Genomic DNA, 25,111 nt, shown 5'->3' on the forward strand with positions numbered 1-25,111 from the left:
GTCAGCACAGAGCCCGACGCGGGGCTCGAACTCACGAACCGTGAGATCATGAGCTGTGCTAAAGTGAGAGGCTTAACCGACTGAGCCACCCAGGCGCCCCTATATAATTTTTTAAAGCTATTTCTATAGTGAGGGAAAAGATCATAAAATATAATTAAGATCTCATTTGTAATTGAAATAGAAACACATAAAATTAAAAATGAATTTAACAAGAAATACATGAAAATGAAACTTTAAAGTCTTGATAGATATAAAAGAAAACTTGCCTAATTATAGCGCTATCTCCTATTGCTGAACGGGAAGTCTTAGTATTATAGATGTAGCAGTTGTCCCTTAGAGTCGTCTGTAAATGTAATGCTTATACTGGAACAGCCTGGGTCTGCTGCAGTTCTGAAACTGCCGCGCCGTCCCCGTGGCCAACGTAAGGAAGATCTCTTTCTCAGTCGTGCCACATTCCACTGTGGGCTGCCAGGCGCCTCTGCCTACTCAGTCGCTCAGGGACCCAGACTCTTCAAGCTCTGCCATCTTGGAGCTTTACCGTCTGGAAAAAACATCATCTTCAGAGGCCGTGGAGGGAAAAGAAAGGAGTGAGTACATTCCAGCAATTAAGTGTGTTGGCCTAGAAACATCACACTTGGCTACCGGCCAGACTGATCACATGACCCCACGTAGCTGCAAAGAAGCAGAAAGGTGTAATCTTTCCTATGTGCAGGAACCAAAAAGTATCGGTGGGCAGTAATGGGTTTCAATAAAAATGTCATCAGATTGTCATGAGTGAACTAGACAGGCCGTAAAAGTTTCTATGAAAAGAATGCTGCAGGGACGAGATATCCAGGAAATCTCTGTAACTTCTCCCATTTTGCTATGAACCTGAAATGGCTTTTAAAAAATTAAGCCTTTCGGGCGCCTCGGTGGCTCAGTATGTTAAGTGTCCGACTTCAGCTCAGGTCATGATCTTGCCATTCTGAGTTCAAGCCCCGCATCGGGCTCTGTGCTGACAGCTCAACCTACTTAGAATTCTGTGTCTCTCGCTCTCTCTGCCCTTCCCCCACTCACACCCTGCCTCTCTCTCTCTCTCAAAAATGAATAAATGTTTTAAAATGTCTAAATAATAAAAATTTAAAAAACAAAATAAAAAATTAAGTCTTTAAAAAAAGAATATTGAGATATTAAAATATATTACCAAATATTGATAACTGGAACAGCCTGTTACAATGAATTTGACAGACCTATCAATTGAACAGAATATAAAGTCCAAAACTAGACCCAAATACACATGGAAATCTAGTATATGTGAATTCATATTGTAAATTAGCTGGGTAAAAGAGGAATTATTAATAAATGGCATTAGGTTAATTGACTGGCCATCTGAGGGAGACATGAACGTAAATCTCTGCCTCACTCCTTACTCTAAAATTCCAGATAGATCTAAGAATTAAATGTTACAGGGGGAAATGAAACTGAGTATGTAGAGAAGGAAACTTGGAAACAATCATCTCAGAGTAGGGTATGCATATTTCTCTAGGCAAAACTCAGAAGCTTTCAAGGAAAAGTTGATGAAACTGCTGTCTAAAAGTTAAAAATTCTGTTGCTTTCCCCTCATCCCCCTCAAAACTGGGATCAAAGTCAAAAGAAAAAAAATTAACAAATTGGGGGAAGGGAAGAAATATTGGCATCATATGTAATGGGCCCATTTCTTTAATTTATCATGAGATCTTTAAAAATCAAGAATTTTGAAAGGTCTTAAATTTTGCCCTATTTAATGTATAAAGGGATCCTAAAAACCAATGTGTTAATAAATGTAAAGTATCTGAGATTTTATCTATTTGGAAGTTAGCCTGTACCATTTCATGGATGCTGACCGAAGATACAAGACTATCGGGTCAGAGACAAAGAACATTATCATTCATAGCATAGCAACAGCATGAGCATCATGTTTGTGTCAGTCCTCCCTCGCCTCCCAAGTCCCATGGGGACCATGCTGAGTACCCTGTGGATGCTGCCCACACACATAGCCAAGAAAGCTCATCTTCAGGACTCTGAATCTTTTATAATGGGCAGTAAGCAAAACTGTGCTCTACTTCCAAAGCAGACATCGTCAATATTCTAGGCTGTTCGCTATACAAATGCCCTTAGAAAGATAGTCTGGAATAATAAAGTAGTTGGAGCTTCTCATTGAAAGATGTGCAGAAACGTGAGAGACCCATGGAGACTTGTCTCTCAGCAGTAAGCCACATAACAGCTCATTAAAAATCTAGGCAGAGGACATAAAAAAGACACAAGAATAGAACTCCACAAATCACCAATAAGAACAGAAGAGAAAAGTGTTTAAACTTCATTCACAGTTAAAGACCTACAGATTCAAACATTGATGGCATGCTGTTTTTCACCTATCAGTAAAGGAAAAATCAGAAGGTTGCACCGAGGGGCGGCTTTGAGATTACGATACAGAGGAATGGCCACTCTTCTGCTAATAAGATGTATTCTTAAGAGTACAAAGCAAAGTGTAGAAATGTGTGAAGAGGACACTCCCACTGTGTAAAACAGGGGTGTGTGTATGCTCTTTTATACGAGTAGAATATTTCTGGAAGCATACGCAAAGAATTGGTACCAGTGCTTTACCTCTGGGAAAGGGAACTGGAGGTCAAAGGAGGGAAAAAGACTTTTTGTTTTTTATCCATTCTAGAATTTGTTTTTTTACCATGTGTATATGTTACCTCTTCAAAGACTTAACTAAATTTTAAAAGTAAAAATTCCATGAATTTACCAAGGCTGCGGGCAGTGAAACTTGAATAAGACCACCACCTATATGCAGAGGACATGATCCTGAAGGTGCCTACAAAAGAAACCTTTATATATATTCAGAGAGAGCGAGTGTGAGCAGGGGAGTGGGCAGAGGGAGAGAGAGAGAGGGAATCTCAAGCAGGCTCCCTGCTCAGCACGGAGCCTCACGTAGGGCTCCATTCCATGACCCTGGGAGCATGACCTCAGCTGAAATCAAGAGTTGGACGCTCAACCAACTGAGCCACACGGGTGCCCCGAGAAAGTTTTTTTTTTTTTAGGCAGGGAAGAATTTACTTTCAAATTAACAGTTTTCATACTTTGTTTACTTTTTCAGTGGAAAAACTAGTTTTTCTAACTTATTTTTGTTTTGTTTTTATGGGCAGAGGTTTTGAAGTTAGGAACGAAGGTTCAAATCCTGATTGTTCCACTTGGTAGATCTTGAGCAAATCACTTACTTCCTGAAAGGTTACTCCGCTAAGGCTCGGAGAGGCCAAGACCATGCACACAGTAAATGGCAGAACTGGAATGAAAGCACAGCTTTTCTGACTCCCAAACCCAGTGCTCTTTCTCCGTGCCGTGTCCACGGATAAAGCAGAAAAGCAAGGAGGCAGAGCACTTAACGGGGTGTTAGTCTCCTCAGCCATAACAAAATGCCACAGGCCGGATGGCTCAAACAACACATTCATTTTCTCACAACTCTGGAGCCCGGAGTCCAAGATCAAGGTGCCGGCAGGTTGGTTTTTGGTGAGGCCTCTCCTCCCAGCTTGCAGACCACCACCGCCTTCTCACCCTGTCCTCACGAGGCCTGTCGTCTGTGCTTACGTGCGGAGTGAGCGTGCGCTGCTGTCCCCTTCTCTTATCGGGACGTCGGTGCTATCAGAGTGGGGTCCTACCCTTGTGACCTCAGGTAGCCTTAATTGCTTCCCTAAAGGTCCCGTCTCCGAGTACAGTTATGTTGGGTGTCTGGGTTTCAGCCTGTGGATTTTGCGGAGACAACTCGGTCTGTGACACAGGGCCACCCCGGTTCTCGCCCTGCGCGATCCAGGAGACCCCTTGCACAGAGTGTGCAGTCTGCCACCCATGCACGGTGGCCCTGCCCGTCTTTTTAATAGACTCTCTTGGAAGGCTACAAAAGTTCACAAGCTTTATGGTAGAAACAGGACTTACGCTTCTGCTTATATTCTGAGATCGGTTTTACAAAATCGTAATTAACACTCACTTTTGTTATTTTATTAGAGTATTAGTTTGGATGAGTTCAAGTCCTTTTGTCATTTTGCCACCCACCTAGAAGATTTTGCTATTGCCATGCAAATGTTTAGTTTAGCTCACCGTCCTGTCAGACTGGGTAAGTGACGTGACTTCGTTTAATTTTTGTCATCTACAAATAACATCACTCTGTTCTTCAACGAGAACATACCAGTCAAGGAGCCAATTACCAGTGAAACAGTTGATTAGCCTTTTAATTAATTCAGTGTGGTTACTCTAGACTTACAAGGACTCTCACATTTAACAATTACGTTATTTGCTTTTACTTTCTTATTTCCTAAAAAGGAAAAGGGAATATTTAAATATGTTCTTTAGAACATTGATTCAATTAAAACAGGCTGCCTCTCTTTCAGTTACTTTCAAGACATTTCTCAGCCAAATGTATTATTTCAACATATTCTTAATGAGTATTTTTTGTTTTGTGATAATGAACATTTAGACTTAATTTTGCTTCTCAAATAATAAAATTTAGGTGAATTCCACTTAGACTATTTCACACAGTTGATGCGTTGTTTTATGTTTTCTTTTTTCAGCGGAGTTTAAGAGGGCCGTGAAAGTAGCAACAGGGCAGGAACTCTCAAACAATATTTTGGACACCGTGTTCAAGATCTTTGATGTGGATGGTGATGAATGTCTTAGTCATGGAGAGTTTCTCGGGGTGTTAAAAAACAGGATGCATCGAGGTTTATGGGTAAAGATTTTGAGTTTTTAATAACTACATGTTTACATGTAATTAAGTGAATGGCATTACACCTAGAATTTGGGCAATGTGTGTGTGGTCGTAAATGGAGGTTTTATCATTTGTGAAGAGATTATAAGCCATGATCACAAACCGAGATGTCTCCTTCAGATGGGATCCAGTATTTTCCTTTGCTTTTTTTTTTTTTTTTTTAATATGAATCTAATCAGAAACTGCTATTCAGAAATCATTTTACTTTGAGCTCTGTAGTTAGACACACCTAAATTCAAATCCCAGCTCTGTCACCGGCTGCCTAATCTTGCAAAGCCACTTAACTTTTCAGAGCCTCCCATTCCTCATCTGTACAATGAGGAAACTAATAGAATCTACCAGAAAACAATGTTGTAAGAATTAATTCTACTTAGGATAGTGCCTGAGACAGTTGAAGTAATGTTAGCCATTGTTATTGTATTCAGATTCTTCACAAATTAGTCTATAATTGTGGGACAAATAAAACTCAAAATTTTGTTTAAATTGGAATCTGCTTAGAAGCACCATCATAAGGGTAGTATGCTAAGCGAAATTAGAGAAAGACAAATATGACTTCACTCATATGAGGACTTTAAGAGATAAAACAGATGAACATAAGGGAAGGGGAAGGAAAATAATATAAAAACAGGGAGGGGGACAAAACAAAAGAGGCTCATAAATGTGGAGAACAAACTGAGGGTTGCTGGAGGGGTTGTGGGAGGGGGGATGAGCGAAATGGGGGAGGGGCACTAAGGAATCGACTCCTGAAATCATTGTTGCACTATATTCTAATTTGGATGTAAATCAAAAAGTAAATAAATTATTAATTAAAAAAAAGAAGCACCCTCATAAAAGCAGTCTGCAGGTTGAAAACAAGGGTGGAAAGAAAACCGTATGGTAAGAGGCAGTTCGGCCAGAAGAAAGGAGAGAATGAGGGAGAGAATGTGGTGGCTTCATGAACAGCCCCCTTCATTTACTCCTCGAAAAGCACATCATTTTCCTGCTACCCACATTATTAATGGAAAATGAGTAAATATGATTTCTGTTAGCAGATGTGTCTCACAAGCTTTGTAGGCATTTAGCATCTCATCGTGAATAATCCTGTCCCTGAAAATGAAACCAGCCTTTGCAGTAACGATTTAATATACCCACGAGCCTCTGCCATTTCTCAAAGACATTAAATAGAGCTGTAAATCGATCCGGAAAAGAATATATATAAAATCTGAAATAGGGACACCTGGGTGGCTCAGTCTGTTAAGCGTTTGACTCTTGATCTCGGCTCAGGTCATGACCTCACCAGTTTGTGAATTCGAGCCCCGAGTCAGGCTGCACCCTGATAGCTGATAGCGCAGAGCCTGCTCGGGATTCTCTCTCTCCCTCCCTCTCTGGCCCTCCCCCACTTGTGCACGCATGCTCTCTCCCTGTCTCTCTCTCAAATAAATAAACTTTTTAAATAAATCTAAAACTTTAGCAGGGCACCGGTGTAGCTTAGTTGGTTTAGTTTCCAACTCTTGATTTCGGCTCAAGTTGTGATCTCACCATCATGAGATAGAGCCCCATGTCGGGCTCCGCACTGGGCATGAAGCCGGCTTAAGATTCTCTCTCTCTCTCTCTCTCTCTCTCTCTCTCTCTCTCTCTCTGCCCCTCTCCTGCTCACACATGCTAGCTTGCTCACTCGTTCACTCTCTCTAAAAAAAAATTTCAACTGGCAGATTTGCTTCCATTTGGGAGATATCCAGCAATGCTGTCCTCCTGTGCTCACCAAGGATACACATGTTTTTTAACCTTTACTTTCTTCTTTAACAGAGGAATAATACTCATAGAACTTTTTAATTCACAGAGCACTTAGATGAATTATAGTCTTTTTTCTTAAAGCCTCTTATAAAATATATTGTTTCTTTTTAACTTAGGTAGGTTTAAATCAGAGTTTTAGGCTTATAATTTATATTCCACATAGCTAAATAAAGTTCACCATAAAAAGGAAAACATTATAGGGGCGCCTGGGTGGCTCAGTCGGTTGAGCGTCCAACTTCAGCTCAGGTCATGATCTCGCGGTCCGTGAGTTCGAGCCCCGCGTCGGGCTCTGGGCTGATGGCTCAGAGCCTGGAGCCTGCTTCCGATTCTGTGTCTCCCTCTCTGTCTGCCCCTCCCCCGTTCATGCTCTGTCTCTCTCTGTCTCAAAAATAAAAAAACGTTAAAAAAAAAATTTTTTTTTTTAATTAAAAAAAAGGAAAACATTATAAAATATTATAAAGCGTCATGAAATCATTACATTTTTTAAAACCAATATATGAAAGAAATTGCCCACGATCTTCGTTATCTTCTTACGGAAGAGGCTCCAATCACGTGCACTTAGCCTCCACTCTTGAGTTCCCCAAGGCTGTTCTTACATCACGTTCACGTTTTATCCTTTACCCCGTCCTACTTACAGTTCTGTTGGAATCCTCTTTCACGACATAATCCATCTCAGGGACTCTCTGGAGGCATGTGGGAAATAAATGGTAACCGAGCTCGCATGAAATCGTGTCTAACCTTGAAGAGAATGATCTCTTTACTTTCACTTTGTGTTAACAGGTCCCACAGCAACAAAGTATACAAGAATACTGGAAATGTGTGAAAAGAGAAAGCATTAAAGGAGTAAAAGAAGTCTGGAAACAAGCTGGAAGAGGTCTCTTTTAGAAAAATAATATGGGAATTACATTGCTCTGAATGTCAGAATTTGGAATTTTTTTTTAAGTACTAGATGTTTGTCTTCTGGAGGCTTCATTGATTTTCTTTGTCATATAAAGATGCCTTGTATTTACTTCCTGATTCAGTAATTTCTTGATAAAATTTCATTAAAGAACTTAGTAAATACAGGTACTGGATTCTGTCAGAGGGCCTAGAATTGAAGTCATGCTTTGTACTTTGATAAGATTGAAAACCTCATTATTCACTGATTTCTTAGACACAGTAGTAAAACATCTCTTTGGAAGGGTGTCAGTGAGTAATTACAGAAAAAAGTAGACACACAAGGCTAAGATCAAGGCCAGGAGTCCTGGTGTTCCCAGTAGCACAAATTCAGTTAAGAACATTTCAGATTTTCTTGTCTGCATCTCATATCTCATAAGCTTCTTGTACATTTTATTTCAGTTAGCTGTATATTAATTGTCCTAAAAATAATGTGTAAATTTCAATATCGTATGTGGAAACCAAATAAAGTATTTACACAGATACAAAAATTATATTTTTTTTTTTTATTTATTTTTGGGACAGAGAGAGACAGAGCATGAACGGGGGAGGGGCAGAGAGAGAGGGAGACACAGAATCGGAAACAGGCTCCAGGCTCCGAGCCATCAGCCCAGAGCCTGACGCGGGGCTCGAACTCACGGACCGCGAGATCGTGACCTGGCTGAAGTCGGATGCTTAACCGACTGCACCACCCAGGCGCCCCCAAAAATTATATTTTTAATGTGTTTTTTAAAACTTTTTTATAAATATAAATACTCTCATCCTTGCCAACCACATTAGTTCAGGTTCTCAGAAACTAGCGTAATTGGGGGATCCCCTGGCTGGCTGAGTCAGTGGAGCAAGCAAGACTCTTGATCCTGGGTCTGTGGGTTCAAGCCCCACACTGGATGTAGATGTCATTTAAAAATAAAATTAAAAAAAAAAAACAAACTATAGTGTTTTGGGGAGAATCTTGAACACAAGATCGGGGTCTCATGGCATATAGTGGGTTGTGGGTAAATGTTTAAAATGGCACTAAAAATTAATTGGCATTAAATATAAAATGCTGTTGTAAGTAAAATGGCATTTTTTAAACACGATAAGTGAAAATTACTTTAAAAAAATTTTTTTAATGTTTGTTTTTGAGAGCATGAGCAGGGGAGGGGTAGAGACAGAGGGAGACACAGAATGTGAAGCAGGCTCCAGGCTCCGAGCTGTCAGCACAGAGCCGAACGCAGGAAAATTATATTTTAAAAATAAGCTACTTAAGTAAGAATATTGCAAATCTTTGAAACATGTTTCGGGGTGCCTGGGTGGCTCAGTCAGTTAAGTGTTCGACTCGATTTCAGCTTGGGTCCTAATCTCACTCTCATGAAATTGAGCCCCACGTCGGGCTCCAAGCCGAGTGCAGAGCCTGCTGAAGAGTCTCTCTCTCCCTCTCTCTGCCTCACCCCTCCATTTCTCCTCCTGTCTCTCTCTAAAATTAAACAAACAAAAAAAAAAAGTTTTAAAAATAGTAATAATGATAACTAAAACATGTTCCATTCCCTGGTTAAATGGCTGATTCTGAGACCAGAGCAGGGAAAGTACAAGATGAGCCTGGAAGTAAGAGATAATAATGAGGATGTCCCAAGTGTAGCAAAAAGGCAACAGCCGACTTGAAGGGGCTCCCCCTGGCCGAATCCGGTACAATCTGAGTATCAAAGTAATTAATGTCAGCAATGGATCGTAACCTACTGACTAAGAATCCGTGAGGCCAACAGGCGGAGAAGCAGGGGGATCCATACGTCCGGCGTCTCTCAAACAAAGAAGTGCAGAAGCCAAAGGACTTTGAACACCAGAGCCCGGGAGGAAACGAGACTGAATCTACCAGGAAGAAAATGGGAAAGCGGGGAAAAAAGAGAGGTGCGTAACTGCGAGCGGGGGGAGACAAAAGGCCGCGCGGAGGGGAGGGACCCCCTTCTGCGGAGGGACGAAGGGAAGAGAAAGAGTGGCCAGGACAGTGCGGGACCTTATCCGGACAGGAGACAGGCCTCGGGCTGAGACAGAGGGATCCGATCTCTGGGGGGCTTTCTTCGGACTGGGGCCTGGGGCCCGCTCCCTGTTAGCGCACCTGGGGAGGAGGGGAGCCAGGGCCTGGATGCGAGGGTAGGTCAGGGGCTCAGTCCGCAGCTGGAGAAAGCGGTTGCCATTCTGGAGGGCTGCGCGATAGCACAGAACCCGCCTGCGTCCACCCACCCCCTCCCCACCCCCCCCACCACCCCCACCCCCACCCCCCCCACCCCCCCACACACCCCACCCCCGTGCAGTGGCTGGGCCAGGGGTGCAGTCTGCAGGAGGAAAAGGCCGCCGTGTCCCTGGAGTCCGCCACCCCGGGGCTCGCAGGGGCAAGGGCAGCGGCTCTCCGTCTGCAGTAGGAGAAGGCGGTCGTCCCTGAAGTGCGGCGGCAGAGACGAAGCCACCAGGACCACACGTGGCCACGACGAGAGGCGCTTCCCCAGCGCCAGAGCGCACGGAGCGTGACTTGGAATCCTAGCCAAGCGCAGGGTCAGGGGTGTTGGCGGAGAGAGAAGGACCCCCCCCCCCCCCCCCCCGTCTGCGCCCCTGGCACAGTGAGGACGACTCAAACGGAGGCCACCGGGTGGGCTCCGTGGAGAAGAGACTGGGGGCTCAGCATTCCACCCCCCCCCCCCCCAAGGAGGGGACTCAGGGCTCACCCCCTGGGCCCATAGTGGAGGTGGGGCCAGATGACGCCAAGCCACGCCCCTTTGCCCTGGGCAACTGCGTATCCACCGGAGCAGCACCGACCCTGCGGACAGCTCCTCCCCACAAGCGTTGCCTGGATTGACTCTAGGTCAACTCTGGATGAGCAGATACATTCTCCCCCCACTCCGCCACCCCCGCCCCATTTCTCCTCCTTATCTCCTCCCTCCCCTGGGCTGGTTACTCTGGTCATTGGTCTCTCTAAACAGGCATAGTTAATCCATTGTCTTGCACACGTTCTACACCTCCTTCTTTACACTCCTTTCTCTCTCTGGAATTACCAAGCCATATAGTTGCTCTGCGTAACTTTCTCTTTGTTTCATTTTCCCTGCCTCCTTTATTTTCCTCTCTCTCTCATGATTAAGCCTTCTAGTCTCTCAGCCTGGTCAATGTTTATTTTTTCTCCCCCGTCATTTCTCTCTTTGTGCTCTTCCACCAGCCCCGCCCCCACCCTCTTCTCTACTCGCGGTCGGTGTTTTTTGGGTTTTTGGTTTTAGTCTTTAGGTTTTTGTTTTTCTTTGTTTGTGTCACTTATGTGTTTGCGTGTTTTTGTCTCCTGTTTGTCTATCTGTTTTCCTTTCCAGGGCTACTCCAAGGAACAAATCAAAGCACACCTGTGGAGGGTCCAAACTATCACTACGAGTAGGGTAATAAAATGAACTCACAACAGAGAGCAAGTAACAATCGCCGAAAAAACACCTGCTGAAGGGCCAGGCCCTGGACAGTGCATGACCCTCCTTTAATACAGCAGTGCTCGCAGGTGCAGAGCACACAACAAGCGTTTAAAACACATGAGGGACAGAAAACTAGCCAAAAGGACGAAACGGAAGAATTCTCCTCAATAGAAACTCCAGGAAGTAGCAATAGCTAACGAGTAGATCAAAACCAATTTAAGCAATATAATGGAACAAGAATTTAGAATAATAGTCATAAAATTAATTGCTGGGCTTGAAAAAAAACATAGAGGACAGCAGAGAATCTATTGCTGCAGAGATCAAGGGACTAAAAATAATCATGATGAATTAAAAAATTCTATAAATGAGGTGCAAAATAAAATGGAGGTGGCCACAGCACAGATTGAAGAGGCAGAGGGGAGAATATGTGAGATAGAAGATAAAATTATGGAAAAAGAGGAAGCTGAGAAAAAGAGAGAAAAAATCCAGGAGTATGAGGGGAGAATCGGAGAACTAAGTGATGCAATCAAACACAACAATATCCGTATAATAGGAATTCCAGAAGAGTAAGAGAAAGAGAAAGGGGCTGAAGGTGTACTTGAACAAATCATAGCTGAGAACTTCCCTGATCTGGGGAAGGAAAAAGGCATTGAAATCCAAGAGGCACAGAGAACTCCCTTCAGATGTAACTTGAATCGATCTTCTGTACGACATATCATAGTGAAACTGGCAAAATACAAGGATAAAGAGAAAATTCTGAAAGCAGCTAGGGATAAACAGGCTCTAACCTACAAAGGGAGACCCGTAAGACTAGTGGCAGACCTATCTACTGAAACTTGGCAGGCCAGAAAGGAATGGCAGCAAATCTTCCATGTGATGAAGAGAAAAAATCTGCAGCCGACAATCCTTTATCCAGCAAGTCTGTCATTCAGAATAGAAGGAGAGATAAAGGTTTTCCCAAACAAAAACTGAAGGGATTCATCACCACTAAACCACCCCTACAAGAGATCCTAAGGGGGACTTTGTGAGTGAAATGTTGCAAGGACCACAAAGTACCAGAGACATCACTACAAGCATGAAACCTACAGACATCACAATGACTCTAAACCCATATCTTTCAATAATAACACTGAATGTAAACGGACTAAATGCTCCAACCAAAAGACATAGGGTATCACAATGGATAAAAAAACAAGACCCATCTATCTGCTGTCCACAAGAGACTCATTTTAGACCTGAGGACACCTTCAGATTGAAAGTGAGGGGATGGAGAACTATCCATCATGTAACTGGAAGTCAAAAGAAAGCTGGAGTAGCCATACTTATATCAGACAAACTAGACTTTCAATTAAAGGCTGTAACAAGAAATGAAGAAGGGCATTATATAATAATTACAGGGTCTATCCATCAGGAAGAGCTAACAATTATAAATGCCTATGTACCCAATATGGGAGCCCCCAAATATATAAAACAATTACAAACATAAGCAACCTTATTGATAAGAATGTGGTAATTGCAGGGGACTTTAACACTCCACATACAGAAATGGATAGATCATCTAGACACACGGTCAATAAAGAAACAAGGGCCCTGAATGATACATTGGATCAGATGGACTTGACAGATATATTTAGAACTCTGCATCCCAAAGCAACAGAATATACTTTCTTCTCGAGTGCACATGGAACATTCTCCAAGATAGATCACATACTGGGTCACAAAACAGCCCTTCATAAGTATAAAAGAATTGAGATCATACCATGCACACTTTCAGATCACAATGCTATGAAACTTGAAATCAACCACAGGAAAAAGTCTGGAAAACCTCCAAAAGCATGGAGGTTAAAGAACACCCTACTAAAGAATGAATGGGTCAACCAGGAAATTAGAGAAGAAATTAAAAGATATATGGAAACAAATGAAAACGAAAATACAACAATCCAAATGCTTTGGGATGCAGCGAAGGCAGTCCTGAGAGGAAAATACATTGTAATCCAGGCCTATCTCAAGAAACAAGAAAAATCCCAAATAGAAAATCTAACAGCACACCTAAAGGAACTAGAAGCAGAACAGCAAAGACAACCCAAGCCCAGCAGAAGAAGAGAAATAATAAAGATCAGAGCAGAAATAAACAATATAGAATAAAAAAAAAAACAGTAGAACAGATCAATGAAACCAAGAGTTGGTTTTTTGAAAAAATAAATGACATTGATAAACCTCTAGCCAGGCTTCTCAAAAAGAAAAGGGAGAGGACCCAAGTAGATAAAATCAGGAATGAAAAGGGAATTATTACAACCAATGCCTCAGAAATATGAGCAATTATCAAGGAATACTACAAAAAATTATATGCCAACAAACTGGACAACATGGAAGAAATGGACAAATTCCTAAGCACCTACACACTTCCAAAACTCAAACAGGAAGAAACAGAAAATTTGAACACACTCATAACCAGTGAAGAAATTGAATCAGTTATCAAAAATCTCCCAACAAATAAGAGTCCAGGACCAGATGGCTTCCCAGGGGAGTTCTACCAGACGTTTAAAGCAGAGATAATACCTATCCTTCTCAAGCTGTTCCAAAAAATAGAAAGGGAAGGAAAACTTCCAGACTCATTCTACGCAGCCAGCATTACTTTGATTCCCAAACCAGACAGAGACCGAGCAAGAAAAGAGATATCAGGCCAATATCCCTGATGAATATGGATGCAAAAATTCTCAACAAGATACTAGCAAATCTAACTCAACAGCTTATAAAAAGAATTATTCACCATGATCAAGTGAGATTCATTCGTGGGCTGCAGGGCTGGTTCAACATTTGCAAATCAATCAATGTGATACATCACAGTAATAAAAGGATAAGAACCATATGATCCTGTCAATCAATGCAGAAAAAGCATTTGACAAAATTCAGCATTCTTTCTTAATAAAAACCCTTGAGAAAATTGGGATAGAAGGAGCATACTTAAACATCATAAAAGCCATTTATGAAAAGCCCACAGCTAACATCATCCTCAATGGGAAAAAACTGAAGCTTTCCCCCTGAGATGAGGAACACGACAGGGATGTCCACTCTCACCACGGTGTTTAACATAGCGTTGGAAGTTCTAGCATCAGCAATCAGACAACAAAAGGAAATTTGTCAAAGGCATCCAAATTGGCAAAGATGAAGTCAAGCTTTCACTTTTTGCAGATGACATGATATTATACCTGGAAAACCCAATAGACTCCACCAAAAGGCTGCTAGAACTGATACATGAATTCAGCAAAGTCGCAGGATACAAAATTAATGTACAGAAGTCAGTTGCATCTTTATAAACTAATAATGAAGCAACAGAAAGACAAATAAAGAAACTGATCCCATTCATAATTGCACCAAGAATCATAAAATACCTAGGAATAAACGTAACCAAAGATGTAAAAGATCTGTAGACTGGTAACTATATAATGCTTATGAAGGAAATTGAAGAAGATACAAAGAGATGGGAAAACATTCCATGCTCATGGATTGGAAGAATAAATATTATTAAAATACTTAACAAAGTATTAACAATACTACCCAAAGCAATCTACACATTCAACGCAATCAAAATTGCACCAGCATTCTTCTCAAAGCTAGAACAAGCAATCCTAAAATTTGTATGGAACCACAAAAGACCCCGAATAGCCAAAGTAATTTTGAAGAAGACCAAAGCGGGAGGCATCACAATCCCAGACTTTAGCCTCTCCTACAAAGCTGTAATCATCAAGACAGCATGGTATTGGCACAAAAACAGACACATAGACCAATGGAATAGACTAGAGACTCCAGAATTGGACCCACAAAAGTATGGCCAACTAATCTTTGACAAAGCAGGAAAGAATATCCAATGGAAAAGAGACAGTCTCTTTAGCAAATGGTGCTGGGAGAACTGGACAGCAACATGCAGAAGAACGAAACTAGACCACTTTCTTACACCATTCACAAAAATAAACTCAAAATGGATAAAGGACCTGAATGTAAGACAGGAAACCATCAAAACCCTAGAGGAGAAAGCAGGAAAAAAACCTCTCTGACCTCAGCCGCAGCAATTTCTTATTGGACACATCTCCAAAGGTAAGGGAATTAAAAGCAAAACTGAGCTATCGGGACCTCATCAAAGATAAAAATCTTCTGCACTGCAAAGGAAATGATCAGCAAAGCTAAAAGGCAACCGACAGAATGGGAAAAGATATTTGCAAATGACATATCGGATAAAGGGCTAGTATCCAAAATCTATAAAGAACTCACCAAACTCCACACCCGAAAAACAAATAATCCAGTGAGGAAATGGAGAGAAGACATGAATAGACACTTCTCTAAAGAAGACATCCAGATGGCCAACTGACACATGAAACGATGCTCAACGTCACTCCTCATCAGGGAAATACAAATCAAAACCGCACTGAGATACCACTTCATGCTGGTCAGAATGGCTAAAATGAACAAATCAGGAGACTATAGATGCTGGCGAGGATGTGGGGAAACGGGAACCCTCTTGCGCTGTTGGTGGGAATGCAAACTGGTACAGCCACTCTGGAAAACAGTGTGGAGGGTCCTCAAAAAATTAAAAATAGATCTCCCCTATGACCCAGCAATAGCAGTGCTAGGAATTTACCCAAGGGATCCAGGAGTGCTGATGCAGAGGGGCACTTGTACCCCAATGTTTACAGCAGCACTTTCACCAATAGCCAAATTATGGAAAGAGCCTAAATGTCCATCAACTGATGAATGAATAAAGAAGATGTGGTTTAAACATACAATGGAATACTACTTGGCAATGAGAAAGAATGAAATCCGGCCATTTGCAGCAACGTGGATGGAACTGGAGGGTATTATGCTGAGTGAAATAAGTCAGGCAGAGAAAGACAGATGCCACATGTTTTCACTCATATGTGGATCCTGAGAAACTGAACAGAAGTCCATGGGGGAGGGGAAGGGAAAAAAAGTTACAAACAGAGAGAGAGGGAGGCAAACCATAAGAGACTCTTAAATACGGAGAACAAACTGAGGGTGGATGGGGGGTGGGACAGAGGGCGGGGTGGGTGATGGGCATTGAGGGCACTTGTTGGGACGAGCACTGGGTGTTGTATGGAAGCCAATTTGACAATAAATTATATTAAAAATAAATAAATCCATGAGCTTACACTGATAACTGACTGATTAATGGGACAAGAGAAGCCCCTCCCTTTACAGCTGTCAAATGATAAGGCCTTGAAATACACCCGCCTGCTAAGTGGGAGACTCGTGTGATTTAATGCTTGAGAATGACAAGGGGTGAAAACTTTTTGTCCCATTATTATAAAACAGCACTTATTTTGCTGCTGATTAGGAAACAAACTTGTTCTCATTTTAGAAATAACTAATTCTTGTATTTCTCTATTGTAGAACCAAACCAAGAGAAAGGAGAAACGGTACAAATGGAGAACGTGCGTCCGCATCATTTCCTCTGTTAGCCACGAAAATACTGTCTGATTCTCTCCTACCCGTCTGCTCACCTGTCCTTAGGGGTATAAAAACCAAAAACTGGATAGTTTCTGGTGTCTCCAGAGTCTCAACTTTTCCAGCCCCTCCCCTGGTGCTGACCCCCCCCCCCCCCTCACCGGCTACTTTCCACACCATCCCATGAATACCATGCTCCCACCCTATGAAACCCTTGGCCTTTCCCCACACAGGCCACGTGCTTTTCATCGTCACCTTTCCCTACCCCCACGCCTTTACACACACCCCACCTTCCCCTGATGGCAATGCTTTTCCCTCTCCTGTCCTCCTGGTGAAGCTTTAGACCTCAAGTCGCTGTCTACATACCAAGTTTGTGTCTACTAAACTGTTCAAATTAGGAGCAGGAACGGTGACTTTCTCATCTTTATATAATCTAGCTGACTACCTGCCACAGAAGGCATCCGACAAATACTGGTTAAACAAAGGAAGGGAGGAGGAGAAAAAGAAGAGAAAGGCAAAGAGCGGAAGAGAAAGGAGGGAAGGAAGGGTTTTAACGTCTGTCAGCCAATAACGGTGCAAACGAGGACCCACGAGGTTGCTGAGCATAAAATGCTGAATTAAGACAAATGATCACTCACTCATGGAACACAGTCGAATGTTTATTTCTAAAAAAGCAAAAGAATTTAAATATACCATTATAAATTGATTGTTTAAAAATAGAGCAATGTTAGGGGCGCCTGGGTGGCTCAGTCGGTTTGAGCGTCCAACTTCGGCTCAGGTCGTGATCTCCTGGTTTGTGAGTTTGAGCCCCGCATCAGGCTCTGTGCTGACAGCTAAGAGCCTGGAGCCTGTTTCAGATTTCGCACTCTGAAATTTTCAGGGCTTGCACTGTCTCTCTCTGCCTCTCAAAAATAAATAAACATTTTAAAAAATGTTTAAGAAAGCAATTTTGGAGAACTGCAATAAACTTTCTTAAACCAAGAGTTTTCAGGAATTGAGGATACAGTTTTCAATTTTTCTAAGACAAAAAGTGTTCTAAGCAAAAAGTCTGAAAATGAATAGTTCATTATCACTCTCTATGATTGCTGCAAACAACTCGATCCCATTTGCAAAGAATATGGATAAAATATCTGTATCAAATAAGCAAATTAGATTTCCCAGTGTCTGCTCGTAGGAGTCTGGAGACAGTCACCTTGAAAGCAGCTGCACTTCCTAATCTGAGCTGAATTTTCAGGCATTTCCTTGACTGTGATTATGTTGAATAAATGATCATTAAGTCTCCTATTTTGGCGGTTAGCTTGTATTCCTCTGCTTCTCGAAGGCAGGGAGGGGGGTGGTTGTCCATTCCTGAGCCCTGCCTCCACCTGTCTTCTCGTCCACTGCCATCCCATGAACACCTCTGGCTTCTGTTGCCTCCGCTGAATTCCTGGCCCACTTACATTCAGGGTGTCTGCATTTGGTTGGTCCAACTCAGCATGTCCACAATTGATCTGGTCATCTCCCCCTCTTTCCCCAGACCTTCTTCACATGTGTTCCTCTATTTCAGCAAGTTCCTCTATTTCTATTTCAGTGACCAAACCAGGAAACAGGGAGTTGTCCTAGAATCTTACTTCCCTATTCCTCCATATCGAATGAAGTTCTGTGAATTCTACTTCCTCAAAATCTCCCAAACTTGCTCTCCACCTTCCAGCCCCATTGCCACTGCCTTAGTAGAGGCCTGGAGCAGTTAGTTATTACTGACATCGCCACAATAGAATCCTAACTGTTACCCTCCAGGCCCTGCCCCCAGTAAAAGCACAGTGATTAAGCATCCATACTGATGGTAGACTGGATTTAAATCTCCATCACTTACCAACTTTCTAGCCTTTGGCAAAGTACTTAACTTTTAAGTGCCCCTGTCCTCATCTAAAAGGTGGAAATGATTATCATTCCAGTGTGGTAGTGTTTTATGAGGATTAAATGAGATAATATGTAAAAATGCATGGGAGTACATCCTCATTATGTGTTAAACTACTGTTAGCTTCTTTCAAATCCGCCTTCAGAACAGATTGATTTTTCAAAAACAAATCTGATCACATTACTCCACTACTACCATTCCTATGACACTACAGTCGCTACAAAACAAAATTCAAAGGGCACCTGGGTGGGTCAGTCTGTTAAGCATCTTCGAGACTTCGACTCAGGTCATGCTCTCATGGTTTGTGAGTTCAAGCCCCGCGCCGGGTTCTGTGCTGACAGCTCAGAGCCTGGAGCCTGCTTCAGATTCTGTGTCTCCTGTCTCTGCCCCTCCCCTACCCATGCTCTGTCTCTCTGTCTCTCAGTAGTAAATAAATGTTAAAGAAAAATTTTTTTAAATAAAATAAAATTCAATTCCTACCTGATCTCGCCCCACCTACCTTTCTGGCCTCATCTCCTAACCTAACCCTCCCTCCCCGGCCCCCACACCTCACACCAAAATTCCTTGTTAGCACTCCAGCTGGCCGTGTTCTCACTCCGCATGTATTTGGACTTGGTGCTTCTGCTGAAGATGTTCCCACCTGGCTAACTTCTTCAAGTGCCACTTCATTTGTGAAGTTACTCGTTTTTCTCCCAGCTTTTCCCTCAAACTCATTTAGGAAGTCCCTCTCTTGGCTCCCTCAACATCTTTTCCACCTCTTTCGAACCTCACCAAGTATACTGAAATTTTTTTCTTGCCTCTCGGACTCAACTAGCAGCTCATTAAGGACAAGGATCTATGGTTCTTTTAAGACCATCTCCCCAGCATCCATCAAAGAGCTGGCACATCGGGGTTGCTCAAAAATATGTGAGAAATCAGAAAGAAAAAGGAGGGAAGGAAGGAGAAAGAAAAAATTGAGACGAGTAATATCCCCATATGTGCATGGCCTTTCCTGGTAGTTCAGCTTTTCGGTTATAGGATGGACAGGAAAAAGAAGACCACTCTCTCAGGATCTGTGTTAGCAGAACTACAAGACAGTTCTGGTTTGGCCTCTGCCTTGGACGTAGAGGGCAAGTGAGAGAATCTGGCCAGGGCTCTGATCTGGTCGAAAGGCAGAACAGGTGCTGCACACAGAAACAAAGGTGAAGTTCCCTCCCGAGACAAATAGGTTTACCGTCAGGGAGTTCAAGAATATAAACAAACATAACATAGAGAAGGATGTCAGGAAAGATGGCAGAGTAGGAGTCCCAAGAATCGGTCTCTCCACGGAAACAACTATGGAGCTGGCGGGAACTGTCTAAAGTTACTATTGTGGAACTCAAGTTCAGCATCTGTGGGAGAGCTCAAGGAAGAGGCTGACAAGTTTTGGTGAGTTTGAGCCTTTTGCGAGACTGCAGTTACCAGCCCACATCCCAGCAGCAGGCAGCTGTGGACGTAGCAGCCTACATTCCTTGCGTGGCCTACTAGAGCCAGGAGGGGCAAAAAGTTCGTCGTGTTGATAGCTGATTGCTGCCTTTGGGCACTGAAGGCCCAACCCGGAGGTCAGCCATTTTTCAACACCCACTTCCTATGAGCAGCTTCTGGGTCACGTGGAATTTAAAGAGGCAAGACTTTTTTCCCCCTTACTCTTAGGAGCCAGACATTTAAGGAAATCTTTGTCGGGTCAGGGCTGGCCACAGAGAAAATGGAAAAGAAAGTTCGATGACTACAAAACAAAAAGTATACACTTCAAAAAATAGTTTGGAGGGGCGCCTGGGTGGCGCAGTCGGTTGGGCGTCCGACTTCAGCCAGGTCACGATCTCGCGGTCCGTGAGTTCGAGCCCCGCATCGGGCTCTGGGCTGATGGCTCAGAGCCTGGAGCCTGATTCCGATTCTGTGTCTCCCTCTCTCTCTGCCCCTCCCCCGTTCATGCTCTGTCTCTCTCTGTCCCAAAAATAAATAAAAACTGTTGAAAAAAAAAATTTAAAAAAAAAAAAAAAATAGTTTGGAAAAGCCACAAGTGGATGGATCTAATCCAAAGAAAAAAAAATCTCAGAGGAGTGGAAGAATTTAGGTTTCCAGAGTTCCTATAACATAGACTATCGAGTTTTCAACAAAAAATTATAAAATATAAAAAGCAACAAGCAGGTATGATCTTTTCCCAGGAAAAAAAAATTCACAAAAATCATCCCTGAAGAATCCCAGATACTGGAATTAATACTCAAAGACATTAAATTAACTGTCTTAAATATGTTCAATGAGCTAAAGGCAACGATGGACAAAGAAAGACTAAAGGAAATCAGGAAACTGATGTCTGAACAAAATAAGAATGTCTATAAAGAGAAATTATGAAAAGGACCAAAATAGATCACTAGAGGGACTCAGCAGCAGACTTGAACAGGCAAAACAAAGAATGGGTGAACTTGAAGACAATGCATTTGAAATGATGTGGTCTCAGAAATGGAAATAAAAAAGAATGAAGAAAAATGAACAGTCTGAAGGACCTGTGGGACACTGTTAAACATACCAAGGTATGCATAGGTATCCCAGAAGAGAGAAAAAAGCAGGAGCAGAAAACATATTTGAAGAAATAATAGCTGAAAACTTCCCAAATCTAATGAAAGCCATGAATATACACATCCAAGGAGCTCAAGGAACTTTAAAACTATAAAATTCTTAGAAGAAAACATAGGGAACAAGCTCATGACATTGGATTTGGCAGTAATTTCTTAGATATGACACCCAAAGCACAAACAACAAAAGAAAAATTAGGTAAATTAGTCTTCACCAAAATTAGAAAGATATATTTATCAAAGGAAAGTATCAAGAAAATGAAAAGAGGGGTGCCTGGGTGGCTCAGTAGATTGAGCTTCCGACTTCGGCTTGGCTCATGATCTCACAGTTGATGGGTTTGAGCCCAATGTCCGGCTCTGTGCTGATAGCACAGAGCCTGGGGCCTGCTTTGGATTGTGTGTCTCCCTCTCTCTCTGCCCCTCCTCCACTTGTGCTCTGACTCTCTCTCTCAAAATTAAATAAAAATGTTAAAAAAAATGAAATAAGTCATAGGATGGGAGAAATATTCACAAATCATATACCTGATAAGGGATTAATATCCAGAATATATAAAGACCTACAACTCAACAACAAAAACAACCAGATTCAAAAAATATGCCAAGGACTTGAGTAGACAATTCTCCAAAGAAAATATACAAATGGTCACTGAGCACATGAAAAGATGCCGAACATCATTAGCCACTAGGGAACCAAATCAAAACCAATTCACACCCATTAAGATGCCTATTATCAAAAAAAAAAAAAAAAAAAAAAACCTGAAAATATCAAGTTTTGGTGAGAATGTGGAGAAATGGGAACACTTATTCATTGTTGGTGGGAATTTAAAATGGTGCAGCTACTCATGAAAAACAGTTTGGTGGTTCCCCAAAATCTAAACATACAGTTATCATATGATCCAAGAATTCCACCCCTAGGAATTGAAACAGATATTTGCATGACAATATTCATTATTGTTCATGCATCATTATATACTTAGCCAAAAGACACTCAAGTATCCATCAACAGATGAATGGAAAAACAAATATGGTATATCCATACAACAGAGTATTATTCAACCACAAAAAGAAGTGAGGCTCTGCCATGCATGCTACATGGATGACCTGGAAAACATGCTAAGTAAAATAAACAAGGCACAGAAGGACTAATATTGTATGATTCCACTTATATAGATACTTCATAGGCAACTTCATAGAGACACAAAGTGGGTTAGATATCACCAGGGGTTGGGGAGGAAAGAGAATGGGGAAATGCTTAAGGGTATAGAATTTTAGTCTGGGTGATGAACATTTTTGGAAATAAATAGTGATGATAGTTGCACAAATTTGTGAAGGTAATTAATGCCACTAATTATATACTTAAAAATGGATAAATTAGGAGGGCACTTGGGTGGCTCAGCTGGTTAACTGGCCGACTTCAGCTCAGGTCATGATCTCACAGCTCGTGAGTTCAAGCCCTGTGTCAGGCTCTCTGCTGACAGCCTGGAGCCTTCTTCGGATTCTGTGCTTCCCTCTCTCTCTGCCCCTCCCCTGCTCATACTCTGTCTGTGTGTGTGTGTGTGTGTGTGTGTGTGTGTGTGTGTCAAAAATAAATAAAACATTTTTAAAAAATTGTTTTTCAAATAGGGCGCCTGGCTGGGTCAGCATCTGGCTAAGCATCTGACTCTTGGTTTTGTCTCAGGTCATGATCTCATGTTTTGTGAGTTTGAGCCCCACATCAGGCTCTTCACTGACAGCATGGAGACTGCTTGGGATTCTCTCTCTCCCTCTCTCTCTCTCTGCCCCTCTCCAGCTTGTGCTCTCTCTCTCTCTGTCTCTCTCACTCAAAAATAAATTTAAAAATAAACATTAAAAATGGTTAAAATGGAAAATGTTGTTATATATTTTACAGAATTTTTAAAAATTAGTCATGTTATATACCAATGAATGCTGAAGTTTATCCTTTACATGGTTAAACCATATGGTATGTGAATTATATCTCAATCTATTTTTTTAAGAAACCATAATGTATAATACAGACCAGGTTAGCCAATGGTAGGTTGAGAAAACATATTTGGAAATCTCAGAAGTCAACAAGGGATTAATATCTAGATCAGTGGTTCTCAATCTGATGAGACCCAATATCTTCCCTACCACCATCACTATTTTTTAAAAATATTTTGTAATGTCCTTTTTCCTCTCCTGAAATAAAATTCATAGGTAATATAACCTTCTTACACACAGGTTTTTTAAAAATAACATAAAGCACTAACAAATGTTTTAAAGAATTTATAATAAAATAATATGTAATCAATATGCATATGTTCAGGCACTACTCTACTAGAAGATCCAAAAAAGAAAAATATCCATATATTTCCAAAATACCTCCAAGGGTCAGTACAATATTGAATATATATAACAACAAAAAAGTAAATAAATGAGGGGTGCTCGGATGGCTCAGTTGGTACAACACGCAACTATTGATTTTGGGGTCATGAGTTCAAGCCCCATGTTGGGCGTAGAGCTTACATGAAATGAATGGATGGATGGATGGAGGGGTGGGTGGATGAAAGAAAGAAAGAAAGAAAGAAAGAAAGAAAGAAAGAAAGAAAGAAAGAATGAGGCTCTTGGTAGGAAAATAAGCAGTTAATACCGATTTGGGTAACTCACGAAAGGAAAATGAAGTAGTAAGTAGGAGATGGATCTGAGTGACTGAAAAAGAAATCTTTGCTCACCGGCAATCAGAGAAACACAAATGAAAACAACAAGATATCAATTTACACTTACCAGACTGGTGAAAAATAGGAATCTGATGATACCAGATGTTCGTGTAGGCGTGGAGAAATGGAGTCCCTCCTATGCTGCTGTTTTTCTAAAACAATCTGGTGGTCTTAAGTGAAATTAAGGACGTGCTCACCCTGTGACTCAGAAGCCTCACTCTTGGATAGATGCCCTCAAAAAAACAAGCACACACCTCCATGAGGGCATGTACAGAGATGTTCGTCCCATGTTAACTGGGGGAAAGGTGGGGGAACACAGGTGTCCACCGCTACGAGCTGCATGAGTAAAATGTGGGGAGTGCATGCTGTGGAATACTAGGTATAAAATAGGACTATAAAATGGAACAACATGAATAGATCTTCAAAATATAATATTGAGTTTAAAACAGAAAAAAAATAAGATTGATAGCAAATACAACTTACATAAATTTAAAATACAAGAGCAACCACATTGGCAGAGGGGAGGAGGGGAGGGAATGGCGATGAGAAAAAGGAATGAAGAGGAAAACAAACAGCAGTGAAATGAAATGAGACCAATAATGATGGCGTGCCTGAAAATAAGGAGTATGACTAACTCAACGCTATGGACCTGAGGTCCAATATAAAGCAAAACAAATAGGATCTGATGCAGGCAACATCACCTAATAAGATGGCTTCATGTTATAATTTAATAGAATATTAATATATCCAAAAACTTTTTTCTCTCAGGCTCATACACTGGATTTCTCTTCAGAAACCATGTGAGCAAGAAGAGAATGGAGTGAAATATTTATAAGAGTTGGAAGAAAAAGGAGGCACCCGGGTGGCTCAGTCGGTTAAGCGTCCAACTTCGGCTCAGGTCATGATCTCACAGTTCGTGAGTTCGAGCCCCACATCGGGCTTTGTGCTGACAGCTCAGAGCCTGGAGCCTGCTTCATATTCTGTGTCTCCCTTTCTCCCCCTCCCTGCTCATGTTCTGTCTCTCTCTGTCTCTCAAAAATGAATATATGTTAAAAAAAAAAAAAAAAAAGAGTTGGAAGAAAAAAAACCCCACCAACCTAGAATTTTCTATCTAGCAAAATCATCCTTCAAAAGTGAAGCAAACAAACAAAAATTCAGGGAATCTGTTGCCAGGGTACCAGCTTTGCAAGAAATGTTAAAAGAAATTCTTAAGAAAGAAAGAAAATGATGTAAGTCAGAAACTCAGCTCTACATAAAGGGAGAACATTAGAGAAGGAATAAGTGAAGGGTTTTTTTTTTTCTTATTCTTTATTGATTTAACAGATGACGGTTTGCTCAAAACAATAATAGCAACAATGTCTTGGGTGATTCTGGATCACCAGTTCATAGATAAGTGAAATGAAATGACAGCAATACTATCATTATTGGGTGTGAGGGAAAAATTGGGAACACCCTGTCATACATGAAGTGTATAGCGTTCTCTGAAAGAGGGCGTGATTAGTTGTAAATGTATATTGAAAACTCTGGCACAACCACTAAAAAAGTAACTAACATATTTAGGT

At 41.6% G+C, this 25,111-nt stretch overlaps 1 protein-coding gene across 1 annotated transcript in view; it reads left to right on the top strand.

Moving 5' to 3' along the window:
- The window catches only part of MICU2 (mitochondrial calcium uptake 2), a 141,409-nt gene extending 133,426 nt beyond the window's left edge, over positions 1-7,983 (top strand). Inside the window, exons 10-12 of the mRNA XM_060637551.2 lie at positions 4,021-4,129; positions 4,584-4,741; positions 7,334-7,983. Of these exons, the coding sequence (XP_060493534.1) occupies positions 4,021-4,129; positions 4,584-4,741; positions 7,334-7,438 (372 nt within the window). The 3' untranslated portion in view covers positions 7,439-7,983. The remainder of the gene's footprint in view (positions 1-4,020; positions 4,130-4,583; positions 4,742-7,333) is intronic.
- The last annotated feature ends 17,128 nt before the right edge of the window (positions 7,984-25,111 follow it).

This window comes from Panthera onca, chromosome A1 (genome assembly GCF_046562875.1).
Source record: "Panthera onca isolate mPanOnc1 chromosome A1, mPanOnc1 haplotype 2, whole genome shotgun sequence".
NCBI lineage: Eukaryota > Metazoa > Chordata > Mammalia > Carnivora > Felidae > Panthera > Panthera onca.